At 36.8% G+C, this 24,520-nt stretch overlaps 1 protein-coding gene across 1 annotated transcript in view; it reads right to left on the bottom strand.

Moving 5' to 3' along the window:
• Positions 1 to 24,520, bottom strand: part of ODAD2 (outer dynein arm docking complex subunit 2) — a 94,726-nt gene that overhangs the window by 12,373 nt on the left and 57,833 nt on the right. Inside the window, exons 17-18 of the mRNA XM_075082581.1 lie at positions 16,534 to 16,722; positions 15,704 to 15,925 (exon numbers count right to left, since the gene is read on the bottom strand). Of these exons, the coding sequence (XP_074938682.1) occupies positions 15,704 to 15,925; positions 16,534 to 16,722 (411 nt within the window). The remainder of the gene's footprint in view (positions 1 to 15,703; positions 15,926 to 16,533; positions 16,723 to 24,520) is intronic.

Here is a 24,520-nt window from a genome sequence, read left to right as displayed (position 1 = left end):
GCTCAGCACTGTGACCTGCAGTTTGCAACTGCCTCTCATCTCTACTACCATGAAGAACTTAGTATTACCAGCAAAGTTTGCAACCTCACCGTTCACCACCCTTCCCATTATCATTTATGAAATACTGAATGGCAAAATCCCTTGGCTGCAAAACTTGATCCTAATTCCTACACTTCGATTCCTCAATTTTAACCAATTATTTATCCTTTCTAGGACCTTGCGTCTCATCGCATAGCAGTTAAACTTTGTTAAGAGTTTGTGGTGAAGAGTGCTGTTGAATCCAAGTGTGGTCAATTCAACACTTCCAAATACCAACAAGATTATTGCACACAAATAGGCTATACAACTGATGAGAAGACAAAATGCCTTGAGAAGCAAAAGAGTAATAAAATATTTTTTTATTGAGTAAATGTCCAGAAAATCCAGTAAAAAAGTATGACAGACCTTCTTTAGATATATACATGCTCCATTAGCCCATAACGCCTCTGGAGTCCAGCAATTACCTCTCTTTGGAATTCTGTGAAGGAGTTAATCCTGTCTAATGTCTGTTGGATTTGTGCAGGTTGCACAGATACAATGCACAGAGATAAAAAGAGCAAATAAACCTGGATTCATCCCACACACCTGTGGACAAGGTAAACAATAGGCAAGAATTGGTGAAGGACTGGACCTCCAAAGGACATTTCTGATTTTAGGTGTTCTAAATACCTTCTGGAGATTTTTAATCTTTCTATATTGCCACAGAGCCCTAATTTATGTATCTTAGCCTGAATCCATCATGTGGAACTGTCACATCTGTATAGCAGTATGGAAGCACCTTTATGAGTGTTTGCTTTCTCATTCCTACGTCATGGAGAGTTTTTTTTGTTTTAATATTTGTCTTCAACACAAATGCAATGAGTAGTCTAGATACAACTTAAATTCACTTTCTCTTTGGAATAGAATAATTTAGGTTGGAAAAGACCTTTAAGATCATTGAGTCCACCTGTTACCCTCGCACTGCCAAGTCCACCACTAAACCATGCCCTAAGCACCACGTCAACTCATCTTTTAAATACCTCCAGGGATGGTCACTCAAAACACTTCCCTGGGCAGCCTGGTCCAATGCTTGACAACACTTTTGGTGAAGAGATTTTTCCTAATATCCAATTTAAACCTCCCCTGGTGCAACTTGAGGCCGTTTCCTTTCTTCCTATCACTTGTTACTTGGGAGAAGAGACCAACACCCACCTCACTACAACCTCCTTTCAGGTAGTTGTAGAGAGTGACAAGGTCTCCCCTCAGCCTCCTTTTCTCCAGACTAAACAACCCTCAGCTGCTCCTCGTAAGACTTGTTCTCCAGACCCTTCACCAGCTTTGTTGCTCTTCTTGGACATGCTCCAGCACCTCAATGTCTTTCTTGTAGCGAAAGCCTTCCAGTTTCCCCAGATCCAAAGATAAAGTATAATTTGCAGTGTTTCAGACTCTTTTGGTAACTAACTAGCAATACTTACCAATATTCTTTTATTTAGCATTAATTTTTTCTTTAAAACTTCCAGAGATTACAAATTATCATAAACTGTTGCAGGAAATCATGTACTGATTAGCAGCTGGTACATACAGCAAGTTATCATCCTTGCAGATAAATGAAAAATTAACTAAAATAAAATTTCCAGTAAAATGAAATTGTATGGAAACTCACTCATAGTCTAGGAGAAGATACATTTTAGCTTTTACACCCAATTGATCGTTATACAATTCCCATTGCATCATAACCTGATCCAGCCCTCACTGGAGTCAGTGACAGAATTCTCATCAGCCTGCTCTCCCCTGGCAGCCTCGTCAGGTCTTTAGACTTTATGCCAAATTACAGAACACTGACAAGGAACGTTAACACTAGAGCACATCCCATAATCTACACATTGTGAAAGGACTTTTCTTTAGCATCTATACCTTGAAAGTAATGGCAATAAGATGTGACATATTACTTAAAAAGACACCACAGAGTGCTCTTTGAAATGGCAACATAAAAGAGATTACAATGACTTTGAACTGAGTGATTGATTCTACAGGAAGAAGAGAAGAAAAAGTAGTTTTCATAGATTACAACAATGAATGCATAATTCAGTACATTAAAGACTCCTGAGTGACAATTCAGCCTCTATTTACACATATGTATACATATGTATGTGTGTATATATATACATATACATATGTATATTGTTCTTCATATTTCATACGGTCAGCTTCTTTGAATAGCTCCTTACATACAAGGAAACTATTTTTGATCAGCTGAATGCCAAAAACAGTTACCTGGCATTCTGCCCCTGTGCATTAAGCCCAGTATCTCTCAATTAAGAAAATGAATTTTAATATCTGTCAATTTACATAAGATATTATTCCATAAAATATTTTAATATTCTTCTTTCTTATTACTGCCAAATTAGAAGGAAACATTTTACGTAGTCACAAGGATAAAACTGGTGCAGGGAGCTTAACAATTGCAAGAAGCTACTCTGTGTATTTCTGTGGTTTGGAAATAGTGCCAAGTCGGAAGGAAAATACATTCTCTGCATTTTCTAAAGCAAGATAAATACAGAAAAGAAATATAGATGAAAGATGGAACTGGTATCTATGGACTCTGCCAGATTCCTTGGCTTTTTGGCACACCTATTGAAGCTGGCAGACTTAGCCAGTAGCAATCTTTTCCATTAAAAGGAGCAGCATATATTTTGGTTTAACATACTTTGTTTGTGCATTTTTAAGCTTCAAAAATGTCTATTTAAATTTTTTTTAAGGATTCCTTCTGCACAGTTGGCTGCAATTGCGCTTATTTGAAGCGGCTCATTTATCACTAAAAGTGCTGCAGGGCACAGCTACTGTTAAACAGCTTCAACAAACCTACAGCTTAGTGGGACAAGCTTCTTTTTATAAGACTAAAAGATGTTTAAAATGTGCCAAGAGGAGCTTTATGCCAGCCTCTAGGTTTGCTATCCAAATGTTACTATGTTAGAGGTCTCCTGAAGCAGAGTTTGGGCAAAGATAAGCTGATCTTTAGGCTGCTGGTTTTTCCCATCTAAGATCAGCCAGATCATAACAGAACACTTGCATTGTATTACGTATCATAAACTTCAGTAATGTGAAATTTAAAAAAATCATCTAAAGTCTGAGGCTTAATCTACACAGAAGCCAAACTTCATTACCTTTGGCAATGGTGCAAAAGCAAAATGTTTTACATGTAAGTACTGCTACTTTATGAATGGTGAAATTTTGCTTATTATGAAGGTAAAGGCTTACTGTTTTCTGTTTCCTGGAGCTGAAACTGTAAGGAAAATATTCACACCTGGCAGTTGCTAACACAATAGAAATGGCAGTGGTGTAACATAGTCAGTTTTCATTAATCCCTCTGAAAGAAACTAAATATGCCAGTATTGGACTTAAGTTTATGGAGCCTCTTATATCTGAAAATTTGAAGTGTAGTGTGAGCAATACATTTGTGGGTGAAGGGGTTGGGCATACTTTCTGTAGCCAACAGCCAGGCGGAAATTTTGCTATCTAGTGCCCTCTTCCTTGATGTCCAAGAACTGTAACAACTAATTTATAAAGAGCAACAGGCATCAGCTTGGCGTATGTGCCAAACATGCTGTATCTCCAGCCTGAACTGTGGAGCCTGAATAGAGCCAACCATGATAGTTAAAAACTGGGTTCTTCTAAACTAAAAATGAAACTATAAATATGTAAATATGCAAATATGTACTACTGTATCCTGATAATATTATTACATAGATATTCTATGAAATATTTTTATTGATTTATAAAGATCTTATCTTAAACCTTGCTTAACAATGTAAAACTCTATATTCTGTATTCAATGTTCTCACCAGAGGCCCCTCACAAAAAACAACCAACCCCAGAGCCAAAAGCTGCTAAAGAAGTAGGCGCCAGTGCTTTTGCATTTCATTTTCTAAACTTCAGATATAGATGATTTGTGGCAAAAAGTTGTTTTTAGAATGTTTTTAGTAGAAATTACTAGTAATTGTCTTCCACATTTTGCAATTCACATCTATTTATTTCACAAAGATGGTCTTAATGAAAGTCTTTTCACATAAAATGGTTAGCCAAAACTTCTTGTAGGGTTTTATGACTTTAGCAAACAATGACCAATATTCTGGGAGCTCTGCACAATAAAATACACAAAATGTATTTTTTAATACAGTCATTATAACAAAGTATAAAAGAACTCTCCAAATACTAAATCTACATTTCACAATAACTTTCATAAATCATGGTTAAACCAACTGGTTTTATATCTTAGATTATTACTCGGGAATGGAAGAACCTACCTATGATTAACCTTTCTACCATTAAGAACAGAGCTCAAAAAGCACAAAATACCTCTATTAATTTATCACAGAGTTCAGAAAATACATTACAGCTGTTACACCTTCTTTGCCAAAACAAAAAAAACAAAGGGTTAACAAACTGAAGAAAACCCCGTGCATCTCTTGAGGCTATAGCCTGGTGAGAAGACAGGAACAAATCTGATGGATTAATTAAAAAATATATATTCAAAAGTATGAATAAACAAATCAAGTCCCACTCTTAGAAACATGCTTGGCACGCCTTACTGTACCATGCACTTAAAAACAGGTTTGCAGCATCCCTGGTGAAGTTCCTATAAGCTACAATAATTGATATTCTAGAAGGCATCTAATAATATTTTGTAATATTAAGAAAATAGAGTACTTCTATGTTGTGCAAATAATTCAATAAACCAGACGACAGAGTAAGGCTAAAGATCCGTTCTATGCACTGGTAGGCTGGATAGAGACTTTCAATATTAAAAAACGTCAGAACATGATTGGAGAGTCCGACCTTCTGCATTTCAGAGATGTACTGTAATCATTAAGGTAACGGTTCCTCTAGCCCCAAAATAATTAGTTCTGTATGAACAATGGAATAAGAACAGGAGAAAACGGACTTGTTCATAGTGCAGCACAGCAATACTATCTTTAAATAAAATTGTTTGGATAATAAAACTAGCTCAGAACAATGCAGAGCTCAACAGAGGCTAATTTATTCTAACTTCATGTAGCCTTCAGCACAGACACACACATGCAGAAAACTGCCAACAGCACCAGTTATGGTTTCCATATGGTGTAAGTGCCTTAAAGTCTGGGTGACTGGCTACTGTCCAGTGGTCCTGTTTCCTCAGTTTTCACAAAAAGCTTAACGTCAATATCTGGTACTTATGTTTTACTTACGATGATTGAGTTGCAGCTATGAATTAGCAGTAATTTTATCTTGGTTGGCTTGAACTATCAAATATGATCAATATAAATATTTTTATAGCTTTTTTTTTTTTCTGCTGCTCCATTCCTATCTGTTTATTCACCCCCACCTTGTTGTGTGCTACATTTAAATTGAAAGTTTTCTGGGGTCTTCTTACATAGGTATACATCACTGCCTAGCAAAGTGAACTACTTATCTGTGATCAATAGCTTTAAGCATCATCACAGTACGCAGAAATAAATGAATAAATAGAAAAATTAATACCTATACTATTTATTACTTAGTTCAGAATTCAAGCACAAACTTTAAGTCAAAACATCAAGAAATCCTCATATGAGATGCTGGAAATTACCTCACTGGGAAGATTTCCCTAAATGTTTTAGAATATTTATGTACTATCTGATCAGATACTTTCAAATGTAGAATTTTATTGGCAAGCAGAACAGGCGTTTTTTAAGATTCATACGTCACAATCAAAGCAACTGGTATCCTTTTTGCAGTCCTTAATCCATTTGTGTCTACATAATTCAAAAGTATTTACCACTTTCTCAGGTAGTGAACTCCTTCAGTTTTCTAATTAATCATATCTCTGCCAAACCTGGAATCTTCCGTTGTGGAAAGGCAGTATATTGTTTTAAAGGCATTACAAGAGTCAGTGTGTTGGTCTCTTAAAATTTTCATCTCTAAAACAATAAAATGCTTGAATAAATTGTGTGGCTGCTTTCAAATTGTGACTTAGTCTTGAAAAAATGAGAGCTAACTCATCTGACATTTTTAAAGTGTATTGACAATTCAAATGTGATTTAATCTCCTGAAAAAAAATCAACTTGTATTACAGAGTCTAAATTCAGTGGTGATTTACATTAACAATATTACCTAATTTTTACTCCTGTGCATGAAGGCCAACATTATAGCATGTGAAGGTCTAACCTGGGGAATAGTTTCCAAAAAGACATGGGAATCAAAGTAGAAAAATGGCCGAATATGAACTTTGAGGGCAATACTGTGGCCAAACAGAATAATGAAAATCTCTGATGTTCAAACAGAGCTTACATAGAAACAGGGAAGTTATTTTACGTGTTTTAAGTATTCATACAGATATTACTGGAATACTGAATTCTGTTCCGAAGTATGTTGAAATTCAGTCCAAAAGAGAAGTTAAAAAATACAAAAATTCAGAACTGACATACAAATATAATTAAATAATTAAAAGACAGAAATTCCATCAGAGATTACACTTGCTTAGCTGATTAGAAAGATGACAATGTGACAAGTAATTTGATTTTACTCAAAAAGAACGTATATGAGAACAGAAGTTATGTAGTGCTTTTCAGTTTACCAAGCAACGGTATCATACATGCAATTGCATAAGATAAACCTAGACAAACCTTAGGGTACAAATAAGGTGCAAATGTTTTTATGGGGAAGGTATTTAGCTACTGGAACAAGTTATGATGGCTGTAGTGGATTTTCCATCGCTGGAATTTTTTAAGTAAAGAGTCAGTGTTTTTCTAAAAGATATACTCTATTCCAAACAGAAATAAATTGAAGCAATGTCTCTGGTTTGTATGAGCAAGGCTAGTCAGACTAGATCATTAAAACGATCTCTTCTAGTATTATAATGTGTGTACCTATGATTATTTAACATGACAGTAGTGTCCAGTTTACAGGACTAAATCTTATTTAGGTGTTTTAAATATTGGCACATTACCCTTCTTTCAGCCCTGCAACTTCCCCTGTACCGCAAAGCTTGTTGAAAATCAACATTCAGAAGGATATTAATTTAAATTCAGCTGTCTGAAAGCTAGCTGTTTAGTCTGAGCTAGTAACCTAGGTCCTTTCTACACTCAGTGGAGAAAACTAGGCACTTTCATGAGTCTATTCCTTCCAGATACCTTGGGCATCTATTTTCAGCTAGCATAAGTCTGCAGGTGCCTCTCTGTCTTTCCATTGACTACAGAAGGTGTCTCAGACTACTTTAAACTCCATACCAAAAAGTGTCCAAAGTCAGATGAGATGAATCCATCCTTAATACTCCAAAGATTTTCAAAATCCCTGGATTCAAGTTAGTTATATCCACTCTTTTAAAACATCTGTCTTTATTAGATCATGTTCAAAGTGTGCCTCAGTTACTGCTGAGCAGATAGTGTTTCATCACCATCATAGCACATAAATGCATCTCATCTGTATTTTTCTAGGAAGAGAATACATTTTTTAAAAAGCTCTTATTGCACTATTATTCAGAATTCTGTCATTCATATCTAGTAATGAACTGACTGTACAGTCATTTGAACAAGTTCTCCACTGCTTTAGGATGGGATTGACCCCATTAAACATAGATACCTACAGTGTAAATGTGCAGATCTGAACTTCGAACCTGCACTCCCATTATAGCCAAAGGAGACCAGAAAATACTGGCAGTACAGACTGAGGTGCCTTATCTTTGCATAAATGTCTAAATCAGGAGAGGTGAAACACAATAAAGGATCTATTCCTCTTCCTTGGCTATTTTAAGAATTTGGGTGACTATTTCAGATATATATGATATATATGACTAAGATAGTCATATCATAGATGATATTTCAGGGCATGTCCACAATTTAAACATTTAAAGTTAAGATGAATGATGACTTTGATGAATTTTGTTCTTCCACAGCCTGATATTGTGTCCTAATTGTCTCTTGTTCTTACTTTTTTTCATTACTTCAATAATCTCCTCAGAGGTCTCCTTAGCCTCATCATAAAAAACTGGCCTCAGCTCTACAGGTGATGAGGCCATTCAAACTTTCTAGGCCTTCTTTACATAGAAACAAGAATGATATTCCATGAAAACAAATCCTCTGTGTCACTTACAAAGCCAGAAATTAACTTCCACATTAGCAGAAATTAACTTCCACAATAGATTACCTTTTATCTTTCTTCATTTGCAAAGTAAGAATGACCAGGAATGATCAGTTGCAATTTTTTCACTTGTACATATTTTTAATCTTTCAAAATTTCTGAAGTCTTTTAGAAGGTATATTATGAGCAGTTTCATAAGTGCCTATACACCCCACCATCCTCACTCACTTCAGAAGCATATCCCAATCTACAGCTTGCCAACATGGCCAAGAAAAAGTGTGACTGTAACAGACAGAAGCATTGTATTCATTTGACAAGGTGACATGGTCTCTAGCACAACGATTTAAATATTCTTTCAGGATCTTTAGACAACTTGAATTCTTCTTTTAAAACATGTTTAGATTCATCTTTTCACTACTAAAGCAGTTGCACTTCCTCATCTGCCTGTGCCTTGCAGAACAATCTTTTCTAAAATTCATCTTAAAAGAGCATCCCTATAAAAAACTGAGTACTCTTTAGAGGACAGTTGTAGATCTTTTAATGAACAAGCTTGATTTTTCTAAGGTTTCGGTAGCAGTCAACTATAGGTAGACATCTTTGTTCCTTTGCAACAGCTATGTTTTAAGGGAGGTTTTCTGCTGTTTCGATGAAGAATGTGGTGATGGCTGGATACTTCCAGTTGTCTGTGACTTTTCCTATTTCTCTTCCCTCTAACTGTGACAGACTCCAAGTATGAACAACATTGCCTGGTACTCCTGTTTATCTTGGCTATAAACTGCCAATCCCCTCTGGATTTCTCTTCTCCCTTGGTTTGTGGACAGCTATCTCCAATCTTGAATTCAGGTTGATGCCTGTTCCTTAGTCTAATGTCTAAAAATGTCTCCTGCTTTCTAGTGTCCCACATGTCATAACTGGCTCTTTGAAAATACAAATCTCTTTTCCAGCACAGACATGAATTTTTACTTCAGAAAGAGGAAATATTTTCTGGTGTTTGGTAGAAAGAAAGCATTGATTCATCTATCACAGGTCATAACTATTGTTCCATTCCCAGTCATAAGAATATTGAGTGTGGAACTGAACATAAAAGAAAAACTTCATAAACTGCCTTTCTAAACTTCCTCCAAAATCACCCTGTTTGTCTACTCAGAATTTCACATGACAGCTGACCTACACAAGTATTTCCCAACCTTTTAGTCACATAGTCTTGCTTGAGAAAACGGAACGTATTTTGGGTGCAGTTACAAATAGGTGAATACATGGAACGCTGCTTTTCTCTCACTACTATGTGCATATACCTGTTGTTTGTGATTAGCAGATACTGTTTGCAGCAGTGGCAGCATGTGAAATATGAGAATTCGGCTGAAATTACTTTTCATATATATTTTTATTCCTGGTTTCCTGGACAGAAACATGTATATACACATTGCGTAGTGAATGGTCAGACAGTCTGATGCTTTGAGAAAGTCTCTGACCAACTGTTCAAGCACTCAGCAACTGTGTCATTCATGCAGAGTAAATGTTTCCCCAAAGCATCAGACTTTCTGTGCATGTGAACATAGCACATGAACATGTGCTGAAGTACACCTGGGATTATGCATGTATTGCAACCTAGTCATAACTACAGCAGCTGTGACATTAACCCAACTGGGCATGATTACTGAAACACCAGATATCTGGTAAAAGGATGAAAAAAAATCAAAGGAACCCAGACAAATTTTCTAGAAGCAAAAATATGATGCGTCCTGGAAATATTTGTATATAGCAACCCCTACATAAATTCAAAGTATGCTTTCAGACAACTGTTCACTGGAGAGGCAAGAACAATGAAAACACCTGGACTTTCTGTCATCATTGAGAAGCATGGTGCAAAGATACCCAATAGCACAGACACAGTGCTGCGACTACTGTGTCACCTGTGCCAGGCACATCAACTGAATAGACCAGGCAAGATTCAGCACTGCACCGACTCTTGCATTTGAGCAACTAAATCTCCTCCACTCATTCTACTTGCCATCTGGGAATGCCTTTTTAGCCTTGCTGAAACTCCAGTAATTGATTCTTGATGGTAATTCCAACAATGCCTGCACAGAAGTCAAGCTCAGAATCATTGGTGGATTGGCCAGCTGTGCCCTGAGCTCTCATGGTGTGCGTGTTGATTTGCTTCATGATCTGCTCAGCTCTGGCATCAGAGAACAAAAGCACTTGGACTAGCACATCTGGAGAAACTATCTTAGGTCCAACAGAACATATCTTCTCAGACTGCCCACCACGCTTCACGTATTATATAGGCATCCTTACTGGATAGGAACCACTAAGTCTCACTCTTCGCATATATCCCCCAAAAAGGTCTGTTGTTGCTTCACTTTGCTTTGCTTTGCTTTGCCATTCTAGGTGTAACACAACATATAAGCATTAGAAAGTGGCTGGAAACATCACAGCAGGATAACTGCTAATTAAACCAGGCTTTATTTAGGCTTAGAAGCTCTAGATGACCATAGGTATTGTCCTCTTGTGGGTGGGAGAATTCCATTCCCTGAAAAATAGGGGCAAAACCAAACTACGTGCTTTAAAAAAAAAAAGGATATGCCTATCCTGCAGTCATAGTACTAGAATAGGAAATCATCTGACACTAAGCTCCACGCTACCAAAGCTGAACAGGTAAGAAATCTCAAGATAGCTCGAGAGAGCTAGCTCTGATAACCTCTCACTGCGCTTCTGTCACATTATGGTCTAGTGAGAACAGGTTTTTTACAGTTTATTAATGTGGATCTCTGAGTCATGTTAACTTCAACACATACACTGGTATTGGATTCTCTCTGGCTATATCCCAGTTGAAAGGCAAATTAATTTTGCAATATGTCCTGCAGTCCTGATTCCAAATTGTTCATACATATTGTTGTTCCAGTTCTGCACCTGCATTTTTTTTGATGCTGACAAGGATGTATGCATATAGGTTTAGTCCTAATGTGCAATCAGTGTGTGGCCAGGCTATGCACTTGGACTTACGAGCTGGAAACTGCTGCAGAATCCTACTGTTTGGACTTACCCATTTTATCAGTTTGCCTTCTGTTAAGGATTTCTTAAAGACTTAAAGAAACAAACCTTTAATAACAGCTCCATTTATGCTTATCATGTTAGAAAAAATGCTATTTTAAAATGTATGGATAATTAAAAATACAGAAATATTACTTGTAAGCAATGTTATTGTTTGCTTAGAGATAATTACTTTCATATTCTCCAGATTAAATGTCTGCAGCATTTGTAATTAAGCACTTCCATGAATGTTCACTTGAATCACACAGAATCACAGAATCCCAGGTTGGAAGGGACCTCAGGGATCATCTAGTCCAAGCTTTCTATGAAGAGCGCAGTCAAGACAAGATGGCCCAGCACCCTGTCCAGACAACTCTTGAAGGTGTCCAACGTGGCCAAGTCAACCTCTTCCCTGGGGAGATTATTCCAATGGTTGACTGTCCTCAGTGTGAAAAATTTTCCTCTCGTGTCCAATCGGAATCTCCCCTAGAGCAACTTGTGTCCATTCCCCCTCGTCCTCTCCATGTGACTCCATGTAAAAAGGGAGTCTCTATCTTCGTTGTAGCTACCCCTTAAGTACTGGTACACGGTGATGAGATCCCCTCTGAGCCTCCTTTTCTCAAGGCTGAACAAACCCAGCTCTCTCAGCCTATCCTCTTATGGCAGGCGTCCCAGTCCTTTGATCATCTCGGTGGCCCTTCTCTGGACCCCTTCCAGCCTGTCCACATCCTTTTTGTATAGAGGGGACCAGAACTGTACACAGTGCTCCAGGTGTGGCCTGACAAGTGCTGAGTAGAGTGGGATAATTGAAAATAAGCACAGAGAAATGAAATATGTGCAGGTGTTGAATACGATAATTCCACATAGCTTACCTATTTATCTGTAGCTCTTAGAACTGATTATGGGATGTGCTTAAAGAATTTCTTCAGCTGGATGTATTTCTTAATATCTTCTAATTTTAAAAGCATCAAACTTGTTTTCAAGGCTCAATTTACAATTGTAAATTGTTACACCTCATTGTTACACATTTGCTGGGTGACGCTAGACCTTCAGATTCTATGCTACACACACTGACTTCAGTAGGACACTGAACAGAAGACAGTTTACTTGAAGAGCTGGACTGATCTCTTCTTGAAGATTTACACTTATTCAGTACATTTGACTGTGCATTGGCTGACAGTCTTTGGTATGGATGACACCAACTATCTGACAAGTTTGATTTAGTTTATCTGAAAACATACTCTGCTAAACTTCCATTATTTTTGCTTTTTGGGGGACTAGCAAGAACTACTCCTTCAGGTAAATTAGTGTCTTCCAAGGATATTTCATTTTTTACTCCCAGTAAGAAGAATAAGCAGTAAGGAATCATAATGTTTCTTTTCCTGGCTATGTCCTTGGTTCCCAGTCACCTCCCGGCTATGAAGAGATTCCAGGCTACCAACTGGAAAACTACGAAAATCCTTCCCAAGACTTTTGCATACTGAGATATTTAGTAGGTATGAAGAATTATTCCAGGTCCTTCGTGGCAATGTGCAGTCACAGGTGTTTTTATCTTAATGCTCTTTAACCTCTTAATTCTTTATCAGGTTTGGCTGCATTTTAACGATTCATTACAGGACCAGTTTTGTTTGCAGTCAGACTGCTTACCCCCAAAAAACTGAGATCTTGTGAACTGCAGAGGGGGATCAGTCAAACCTCATGGAATTTTGAAACACTTCAAGGTATGTGGGATAGCACTGCCTCTCTTAGTCACTTACATTTGTAGTGAAAATTCAAGTGAATTTTCTGTTTGTGAAATGAATAATTCATTTCTGAATGATACAGAGTGGAATTCAGACACTTTATCTTTCAAATCTCCCAAAGTATCTAAACAACAGAATGATTAAATCTGTTCCTCTGGCAGTATTTCTTTTGAGATACCCATCTGACTAAGTACAATGAAGAAGGTTTCTGCCACATTAGACAGGGTGACTGTTTCTGGACACTGAATGTGAAAGCTCATTATCACAACTATGGCTGTTTTCCCTAACTGAATATGCTGTGGGTATGGCTCAGTAAAGTCCATTCAGAAGCTGGAGAATACTGCTTAATTATCAAAAGATAGTGAATAAGTGGTTTGCAAAGATCAATCATTATTTTCCATATTTCCTATTGTTTTCATTACTTTCCATCTGATAGAAATCAGATGTTCTGAATCAGAGAAACATTTGGGTTGGAAGGCATCTCAGAAGGCCATCTAGTCCAAACTCTTAGTCAAAGCAGGGTCAATGCTGAATTCAGATCAGGTTGCTGATGGCTTTGTTGAGTCAGGTCTAAATTTGCTTGGATGGAGATTCTACAGCCTCTCTGGGGAACTGTTCCAGTGCTTCATTACCCTCATGGTAGAATTTTTTCCCTTATATCCAGATAGAACTTATCAGATTCAATTTACGACTACTGTCTCTTGTCCTCATACCATGCACTTTAGTAAAGTGCCTGCCTTTGACGCCTCAGTAAATTTCTGGCAGGCTGCTATTAGACGCCGCTGCCCAAAGGCCTTCTTTCTCAAAGCTAGACAAGCTCAGTTCCCTTGCAGGTCATGTCCCCAACCGCCTTTGCGGCCCTCCACCAGCGTTGGAGCCCAAACTGAACACAGTACTCCTGGTGTGATTCAATAAATGTTAAGTCACCACCCCTGACCTACTGGCTATGCTCCTGCTAACACAGCCCAGGATCCTGTTAGCCTGCATCACTCCCAGGGCACCCTACTGGCTCATGTTCTGCTTGCTGAACCTACTCTCCAGGTCATTTTCAGCAGAACAGCTACCCTGAATGTTAGTCTCAACATGGACCAAATGCAGCTGCTTCCTGTCATATTATTAATGGACATCTGCTTATATGATACAATTACATGTGTGTGCTGGCACACGTGATGAGAATTGGTCATATATCCTCTCATATGTTCAGACCATCCATCAGTTATGAGATGAGAGGCATTTCCACCTGGGTTCTGTAATGGACCCACACACAATTCCACATTCAAACACTCGTCCGCTGCATTACAAAAATACAAGTTTCTTGTACACGAGAAGAGAAGCGCATGCTGGACAAAAAGTTTAGATGCAACAAACATAATCCAAGTTCCTTTATTTTGTAGCTTCGCTCTCCCTTTTATCAGTACTCTTTTCTCTCCCTTAACTTGTTATAGTAATTTCTGAATATTGTGAATAATAAAAAAATTAAACACCTGTGATATTTTTCTGTACACCTCTAATTTATCTGCAAGTGCAAATAAATGTTTTCAATTAGTCTAAATATTTTATCTAGGACTGAAAAATAAAGATGAACCTAGACTGAGATGTAATTATTACGAAAGTATATCAACAGAATCGGTTTTATACAGAACGTACAGTGTGCTACAACTTATAAAACCTAAAACTGGCATCATAAAATGAATGAAAACAACAGATGACAGGAGGGCAGAAAACGGGTTGTGTCAGTTGAATGGAAAGACAAGCAACATTAAAATGTCATCAGACACTAGTTTCAAATTGAGCTGTAGTACACTATATATTCCCCTGTGCTGTGCTGCCAGTATAATGCACTGAAAGGGCAGCTTAGGTCTGAGTCAGTTCAAGCACTGGTATTTAAACTGAGTCTTTGAACATTTTTGACCAGTAGATTTTTCTAACCCGACTACAGATATAGTCAACTACAGATACATGTATGATCATGCAGGACCATTAGACTGTGCCAGAATTGAAACTGCTCACAATAAAGTGCACAATCATTAGTGCAGTCATAAATTCAACATTAATTGTAACACTACATCATAATTCAACTCTTATTTTTAATACATTTATCTGAACGTGAAGTAAAATGAGAAGTCTGCAAACAGTGAATCTTTGAGGAAATTTATCAAAACTGAGAGCTCCTACAATCTCCATCTCTAAGGCCATAATCCTTATCTTGCCTGTGCTAAGGGAATAACTCTACTGGCTTCAACTAGTGAGAGATAAAACCTTGCTAGAAAAATCTTGTTGAGGGAAGAATTCTTTCTAGAGTAAGGTCTTTTTAGAATGTGCTCATACTTAACTCCTAAAATATGAATTCTTATAAGTAAACACAGAATTCACTGAAACAGCTCCAGATAAACCAAGCTTTTGTATTTTTCTGTCTTAATTTGTCCCCAAATCCAGTTACACTCAGTTCCTAGGTGACTTTCTGCCATACTAGGCAACTATTCATTAAGATAACCCAGCCTTTTTTGCAAAAGTCACTTGAGAAAGACAAAATGCTGATGTGATGTCACTACCAGCCTAGGTCAGAGTCAAGTGCTCTAGAAGTGAATGTCCACATCATATTTCCATTCCTAACAACTGCGTAGGTGTAATATCTTTAGCACTGAAATACTGTTCCCTAATTCACTACTTAACCAAATATTTTTAGGATACAGTTCAGAAAAGTTGAGGCCCACAGCAGAATTAAAGAACTATTTCAAATGAAAGATCTCTTCTTTTAGCCATGCCAAACCCCTTCAATAATTTGAACTCCAAATAAGAAAAACCTTCCACCTCACCTTTACCACTCCATTTTCATGCATGGTGATACAGTTGTTGGGATCCTCTGAAAGTTGATATAAAGCCTGAGCCGTAGCTCTGTGAACTGATGGATCATTTGACTTCAAGTAACGTACTAGAGGAGCTACAGCCTTGGTCTCTCCAAAGGTAACTCTATTGCTCCCCCACATGCAACAGTGGGAAATGGCCTCCGCTAAGTGACGTCTCAATTTGTCATTGTTCTGAAGAAGGTAAAAACATAATAAATTAAAGACAACCTAATACAATAATGATTTCATAGGAAAGCAGAATTGTATTCTCAAACATCTTCAAGGCATCCCAATTTAACTGCAGTACAATTAAAAACTTTAGAGAGCTGTGAGGCATGGAGCTAGTGGTCCCTTATTATTCGCTTTGTAGGAAGTGCAATGAATTTTTATATTATTTCAAAGGAGCTTTTAAACTGACTGGAAATTAGATAAATGTAAAGGTAACATTAAAATGTAGCACTAAAATGTAACATATAGCCCCATCATTGAGATTCTCTGCATGCGTCAGATTTATTACTCTCTCAACCTGTTGTGCTTTTTTCATACGGCAGCTGCATCTCTCAAAAGCAATATTCAGCAATAGTGACTATTGAAATGAAGCTCATCTTCTAGAGCAATTTTAGTACCAGCCACAAAGAGTTTTCAAGTCCAATAATCAGCTCATAGAGGAAGGATTCTATGGCTCTTCCTTTCAGGGGCTGCAAAATCTACTGCTCTTGTCATAACCTTTTAGTTGGGTATAATGCAGTGTGACATAAGAAACTCAGATACTTAGTATTATACGATTAGAAGTTACTTACTGTGTTTGCTAGTTTGGACAACAGAGGGACGACTCCATGATCTGTTATAACAGCTAAATTTTCTTCATCCTTAGCTATATTTGTAATGGCAGCACATACACTTGCTAAAACTTCTTTATTCTTTGATTTTAGCAAATTGACTATCAGTTCCAAGCCACCAACAAAGGATCGAACCATTTCCCCAGCATCCTAAATGAGAATCAAAAGAAACATTATTTTAAAATAGTCCATCTGTATTAATTTGTGTACGTTAAAAGAAATGCCTAAATAAAGGTATCTAGTGTAATTTTAGATACCACAGGGTATTCTTTATGGCCTCAGGCTGTCACCCAGAAGGGTGCAAGTCTCTCTTATCTGCTGTATCATATTTGCCAGGTGGGTGCCTCACATACCTCAGGGTATCTAAAGCAGCCATAGGACCTGTTTAGGCTCTAATAGTGTCTTCTATTTCCTACAGTAAGTCTGACAGCTTAGACAAACGAGTGGTAATACTAGTTTCTTGTACCAGTGCCAGTGAGTATTCAGGAATACTTAACAGGTGAGGTTACACCATTCATGACAGCAACTGTGGGAGAACCATAGTGTATTCAGAGTATGAACAATCAATGTAAAATGTGACTAAAGGACACAAACATGAATCTGGAAAAATGTCTAATTACGCTATTAGAAAACAAATAGAAAACTAAACCGTGTGCCTTGATCTTAAATGCAGCATGCAGATCTGGTCCACCTTTTCCATCTTGAAAAAGTCATAGTAAAATTAGAAAAGGTTTAGAGAAAGACAACAAGAATAACCAAAGGTAGGGAACTGTTCTGTCGAAGGAATGACTAACCAACTAGGACACGCAAGGCTATAAAAGAGAAGAATGAGGAGCGGTATGATAGAGGTGTATAGAATCTTGAGTAGAATGGAAAGGGCACACAGGGATCTCTCTTCTAGGAGAAGACCTGGGAGCATCAGATGAAATTAGCAGGTGGCATGTTCAAAATAAAATGAGGTTATTTTCAAACAAAGCATAGTTAAGATGTTGAAGTCCTTGGAGCAGAACTGCAGTGGCTCTTAGAAGTTTACACATTAGAAATTAACTAGACAAATTCACAGGAAAAAAATCCATTAAGCGTTATTCAGTATAAAAGTATTCCCTCTGACTTAGAAAGTTCCTGAGCCACAGATTTTTTGAAGGTGGAAGAGCATTCTGGGGAGGGGAACCACAGCTACAAGTTTGCCCTGCTCTACCTTTCCTTAGGCATCCCTTGTGGGCTAGTTTGAGAAACAGAACACTGTGTGTCAGTGAACATTTGGTCTGACCCAGCATTGGCTGTTCTCACACACTTGTGTTTATTAGTCAATTCAAATTATCAAGCACATGTTTACATGCCCATGTGTAAAACAAAAAACCAGCAGTTTTGACACTGTAAGACTGAACTAACGGGTATGGAATTCATTTGGTTGCCTCAAGCAAAGAGGAACTGAGTATTTGGTAAAGTGGCATGCAACATGCAGTACTTCGTGTGTCCTTAAAAGCACACAGTGTATAAATCTAAGTTTTGTTTAAGCACAAATTCTTAACTGACTAAGTTACATAGTCACTGAGCAATGCTGTACAGTAAGATTCATTGCACTCCATTAAACGGAGATGCTCAAAAAGAAATCTATCTCTTGCTTTGGTAAGATGTACCACCATGTAAGATTACATTATTTCAGATGATCTCCTTTCAGTTTCCTTGTGGACAGAAACAATGCCAGAATGCTTTGAATGACTTTGTTTACATGTTTATTTAATCTGTGGGTAACTCTAAGCAAAATTTTGCTAGCAACCCTCTAGAAGGTGTTCTCAGGATGCCTAGGTATACAGAGCCTGATAGACAACACTGCAAAATGCAGCAGCATTTTCAGAAAGTTTTATTGTACACATAATAATTAGCAAAGGGGTGGATGGAACTTCAAGTTTTGCAAGTATTTTGCAAGTATTTGCAAGTATTGCAACGTAATCTGGAGAAATCACCATTTCTGCTTGAACGGGCCCATCGGTTACTTTAGTTGAGTGTACCTCTACGCTAAGCTTAGATATTTGTGTTTATCAGGATTTCTTTATAGAATCTATAATCCAGCCCGACATTTTTTGTTAGATTTTCAACCTTTCAGATGTGGATCTGGAAAGATGAGTAGTTCTCTTACAGTTCTTTGTCCAATGAATATAGAAACTAGCAAATTACTTAATTATGGCTGACTTAAGGATTTCTGTAGAAACTAAGACTTAAGAAAAGCAAATTAACTACTGATTACAAAATAGACACAGGTCAGAAAACACTGCAGCCAAGAACTTGAGGTGTTTTTCATGGTCATCTAATTTTTATGGAACTATTTACTAAAAGTACGCCATTAGTGCCCAAATTGTACCCTTCACAAAGGGTACTGAAAATAGGAACTGAAAATAGGTCAGAGAAGATTCTTGGTGATATGTTGGTGCCACATCTGCAGATGGCATTGGATGGCCTCACATCAAGCTGTTATTATGCTGGAAAGAGAGTAGAAGTGCCTGGCCAAATGGTCAGCAGTAGCTTTGTAGAAGAAATTTCTGCTTATGCACTTCACTGATGGTAAATGTGCAGAGATGGAAAGAAAGGAAGTGCAAGTGGAATTTCTTTCATTTGCTTCCTTCAACAGGTCAGTAAACAAATTTTGAATAAAAAATACCAGGCCCTCTCCTGAAACCCTTTTGGACTGAAAGGTCCTAGGACTTCATGAAAGTGCAAATACAGATAGTATGAACTTTCCTAGGGCTAGAGAGTGACCCCGAGACCAAGAATGGTTTTGATTATATTTATTTCTTTTTGGGGGCTGATTTATGAACACAGTAGCGTCCAATTGTATTGTGTTAGCTTTGCTGAGCAAATCCATCAAATTGCTCATGGACTTGGTAAATAAAAATTCCAGAAGATGCTGTAGTTCATCCTTTTTAGTTCTGGGTCCAAGTGCCAAACAGAACTCTTAGCTGTGATGTTTCCTTCTCACAGAAAGCAAAAGCAGTGGTAGGTCCATCAGGACTAAAACATTTTCTACCACAGACAGTGCAACTCTTGAGACTGGAAGGGAAAGGTTAAAGCCATACAGCATGAGGCTCAAAACCAGAAGCCACAGAGTGTGGAAAAAGTGTGCTAACCAAGAGCAAACTTCGTGCTGAAGTCCTAAGAAACCAGAAGAAACAAATAACAGAGGTCCTTACAGAAATTAAAAGAGGATCTAAATGTTTATGCAGAAGAAGGACAATAAAGGTTTGTGGCTCAGAAAACCATCTGAGAGAAGCAGAGAAGGAAGGGCAGTGCTTTGCCATTTCTATTACTATGTGAGCTGCATGTAAAGGGAGGTGGGTTACAGCGTTTCCCATGGACACACTAGCATAAAAGCTTCTCTATCATTGCTAGTGTATACATACCACAACGTAAATGTATCTACAGACAATCACCCGAATAAGGACAACATTCCTTTATATCAGTTTTCATGTCTGTCTTGAAATTTTAAAATTTGACCAAAGGCAGTAGATAAAGGGTAACAGAGAGAGATTTCTACACAGAAATTTCTTACCTATATGTATTACAGGGCTAGACAGCTAAATGAGCAGACACAGAAGGAAAGAAAATGAGGTATTTTACATCTCTTTCAGTTCCTTGAAACTTACTACAGAAGTGTGCATTACCTTGTGTCTAACTATTGGCTCAACAAATGAGGAAGGCTTCTGTTCAGCAGGTAATCTCTACAGTAAGGTGTCTAAGATAAAAGGGGCCCTGCTATACCTGAAAACGATTCTGATTTTCTGCATGGTTCAGGTATCTGTGTATTATTATTTATGCTCTTGAAAGATGTTTCATAAAGAGATAAGATAATCTGCATCCCATCTTAATGAACTAATATGTACATTTTATATTTTCCTACCTGCACATATTTTCTTTCCAGGTGATTATAACCCTACTTGTTGAATTTATCTTCTGACAAGCTTATATTTTCCACATTTTGTAAACGAGTATGGTCCAATTAAACTGATGGAATAATATATAAACAATCCAGCAGTAAGCAAAAGAAGAGAGTTTCAATAATCATCTGTGAAACCAGCTAAATACAAGGACAGAACCTTTTACAGTGATGAAAAGCAGAGGGAAACTGCAGAAACCACATGTCAGGGAAGTTTCCCAAATGTGATTGTGGGTGTAGTCTGGTGGTCTGTGCAAGACAAAGAGAAAAGTAAAGAAGCAAGAAATTTGAAGAACAATGAGCAGAAAGAAGGACAGAAATGAGAGCTTTAAAATCTGTTATGTTACTTACAAGATCATCTTTTTTTCCAAAGAAATTTAAACAACAAATGCAATCTATTTGGTATCATTTAGCAAAACGATAGACTTGCTTTGTACAGTAAATTTCTACCTTTTTTTTACTTTAAAGATGCGTATTTGTTATATACAATTGCCACATTTTAAAGGTATTTAAAGAAGAAATTATATGAAGTCCCTGTGATTGCAGAGGTCAGGTTTTAATTCTTTTGAATCTATGTTCTTTAAGTAGACTTGTATTAATGAACAGAGAGCTGTTCATACTATAAAGTCTAAAGTAATTTCTGTGATTTTAGTTTCCAAATACTCTTGGGCATTTTCATCTATACTTATTTTTGTAAGAGAAGGGAAGAAAAATCATATATAATGTGTCTTTGGAAATCTTTTGTGCACTTTTTGTTTCACATAGGGAAAAATGCAAGCTTTACATTCCACCTTCTAAATTAATTTACATTCAGCATTCTTTGTGAGACTTAACCCAAAGGGTTTGTCATTTCCAGCTATTAGTGTGTGATAAGCTTTCACATTTACCTGTAGTCCTTAAACTTCACTGCAGAAATGTAAATGTCATTGTTTCAAAGTCTGGGTAGTTTACTATTGGGTAATAACATTATTTTGGTATTGAACTTGAAGTGGAAAGTGTTCCATTTCCATCCCAAGACTACACTTATACTTCAGTATTTACATACCACAAACTCTAATCTATTAATATAGCCATTAAATTCCACTTACTTCCTTTAATGTTACATATGAAGTTATTAAACAAACTCCAAGTGTTTCGAAAAGCTTAGAGAACATCTCAGGATACAGCTATACAAAAAAAAACTTGAAAGAAAAGAAGAATGCATTTAAGTGATTTTAGGTAATTTACTCCCCCCCTTACCTACTATGACAAAACCTTACTTCTTAGTCTTCCTAACAAGGCTACTCAGTTTGAGTTAGGCAAGAAAAAAATGGTATGGTAAGAATAAAGCCTAAGAAACAGCCTTTACACACAAAAATATAGATAAAATCACTCCCACGGATAAGCAATAAAAAAAGATAATTTGATTGTATACATCTGACTATATGTGTGAATGATAGGTTGAATGATTCTGTTTTAACAGTATTTCCTGAGTTGAAAAAAATAAGAGGCAAAACACAAAGACATTTAAAAAGCAATAAAAATGCTTTAAAAATTGGGGGGAGGGGAGCAAGAATGTTTTACTGTATTAACAGGAAATATCTTCATTTTAAATTTTTATCATTACTATAACTTTTAATGTAACGTTTAACCTGAGGTGACAAGATATGAAGAAATATAGATTGTTAAACTACATTTTAAGTGGCTGAAGAAGATGGGAAGAGATAACAGAATTTTTCATGACTTCACATGACCACATCTTATAACTAGTGAGCAGCAAATTTTTTATCCTCAGAAACTACAATAAATAGTATTTCAAAACTGGATTCAAAGGAAGAAGTTTGCAATCTCAAGCAGTAAAAAAGAAACTTACTGGCATAGATGCTGAGGCCAGCAAAGTTACCTGCTGTGCTAATAAAAGCCTCATCTTGCTACTCTTTAATCACGTATTTTCATCTTGTTGAACTGCTTGACTAATAACAAAATTCAAAATTCAGTTAACTTTCTCTTTTCACTTATCTCTACATTGGCTTCTGCCAATGTGAGACTGACCAGCTTTACACATATTATTTTTTAATTAGGAGCAGAAAGCATTATAATATTTGCAGAAAGACAGATTTGGAAAAAACACTTGATCTTTGCAGTATTTATACAAGGAGAACATTCGGGATTTTTGAGTTCTTTTGTCATCATATTATATGTTTTTTTGTGGTTATTTTCATTAAGTAAATAAAGTTCATCACCCTTAAGTTGAGACATACAGTTCTTGTAAAAGAACTACTGAATTCTTTAGTAACTGAATTCCTTTCTTATTTCTTACAAAGTGAATAGTGGTTCTTTATTTCAAAGATTTAAAGCTAAATACCATATTACAAAAACACATTGTGTTTATCTTTAAAAATACTCCACTTGAAAGATAAAAGTTTTGCCACTGAAAACAAGCAGTATTTCACTCTTAGAACATCTAAAAAAGCTTAAGGTGTCAAAGCTAATTTGTCAAATTGAATTGCCCAAAATAGTGTTGGTATGGCTTGCAAATAAACTTTAGTTATCAAAAGTAGTCTTTAAACTACCTTTTCTTTAACGAAGGAAGCTGTCCATTTCCATCCCCTATTTCTAACTGAATAAGTTATCACCCTAATGCACAACCAAATTTAAAATTCAAAATAAAGAAACACAACAGAAAAATTTCTATATTATTGCTGTTCAATGAAAAAGGGAAACACACAATTTATAGAATGAAGTTTCTATTAATTTTTCTTATTAAACAACTCAATGGTATTGTTAATCAAATTACTTTCCATTTACAGGCTAATTTTATTCCTATCTATACAGCTGTGGAGGCTTCCACTGCAGCAGAACTGATGTAGAAAACCTTGTAAGATGCAACTACTTCACTACATCTGAAAAGTCTTCTGTGTTGTGAAAATGTAATGTGTTGGGAAAACAACAGCAGACAATCAACATGGATTTTACTGTCCTCTTCACTTCACTGAAGCAGCTAAAGACAGAGCAGCAAAGCAGAGTAGCTTTAAATGGCTCCAATGTGACTCCGTAGCCTGGAAGAGCAGAATTCCTTACTCCTGGCTCTTCAGGGATTTGATCATTGCATAGTTAAATACTTGGCAAGTCTATTGCTATTGATAGTTTAAAGAGACAAAAGCAAAGTCCATTAGCCAAGCACCCAGCCCAAAAAAGCATGCAATGCATGTTCTTTAAAAGATGGTGGGGGAAAAAAAGGCTACATAGTCTCTCATGCAACTTCTAGTAGTCCTTTTGTCTACTGTTTTCCTTACTTTTCAGCCTGGTGGACTACACCTACTCTTCCTCCCCCTCCTCACAACTCTCACTGAAGTTCAGTCCTGCCTAAACGCCAAAACCCTAATTTTTTTCACAGAAGCAGTGAAACTACTAACATGAAAGTCCTCTGAGGCCACAGTAGAGAAAATGTCATGATTTGCTTTAGATTGTTTTGAAAAGCATTTTAATAATGGAAGTATGAGAAACAGATAACATTGAATAACTGGAAAAACTAAACATTGTTTCCATTGGGTTTGGATTGAATTGAATCCAAATAAGTGTCTAAGCAAACTTCTTATAATTATGCATATGTTTAGAAGATAGTCATCACTAATATGTAGTTTAATAGTGTGGAGATGCAAGACAGCAATGTTGGAATGTTCTGAGGACAGTCTGGGTAAACAATCAATGCAGCGACAACACAAGCTAATAAATTGTTCTAACAATTATTGCTTGTGTCTTTTCAACTCTGGCATGGTTCCATAAGTTGGAGTGGTATATGAGAAGGCATTCATATCATATTGTACCACTTACCATTACAGACCACTCAGAATGTGAACAACAAGCATGAAGTATAAAATATGTTATAGTTCAATCAAAAGCTTCTGCACTAGATAAAATGATTGCTTGAAATTTTCTGGTTTACATTACGGAGCAAATCAGACACAATGATCCCTGTGCTCTTTTCTTGCCTTAAAATCTGTGGAAGTCCCATGTGGCAAGTGAGAGGGCAAAGAG

This window comes from Phalacrocorax aristotelis, chromosome 2, assembly GCF_949628215.1.
Source record: "Phalacrocorax aristotelis chromosome 2, bGulAri2.1, whole genome shotgun sequence".
NCBI classification, from domain to species: domain Eukaryota; kingdom Metazoa; phylum Chordata; class Aves; order Suliformes; family Phalacrocoracidae; genus Phalacrocorax; species Phalacrocorax aristotelis.
This window is presented reverse-complemented; position numbering and strand designations above follow the sequence as displayed.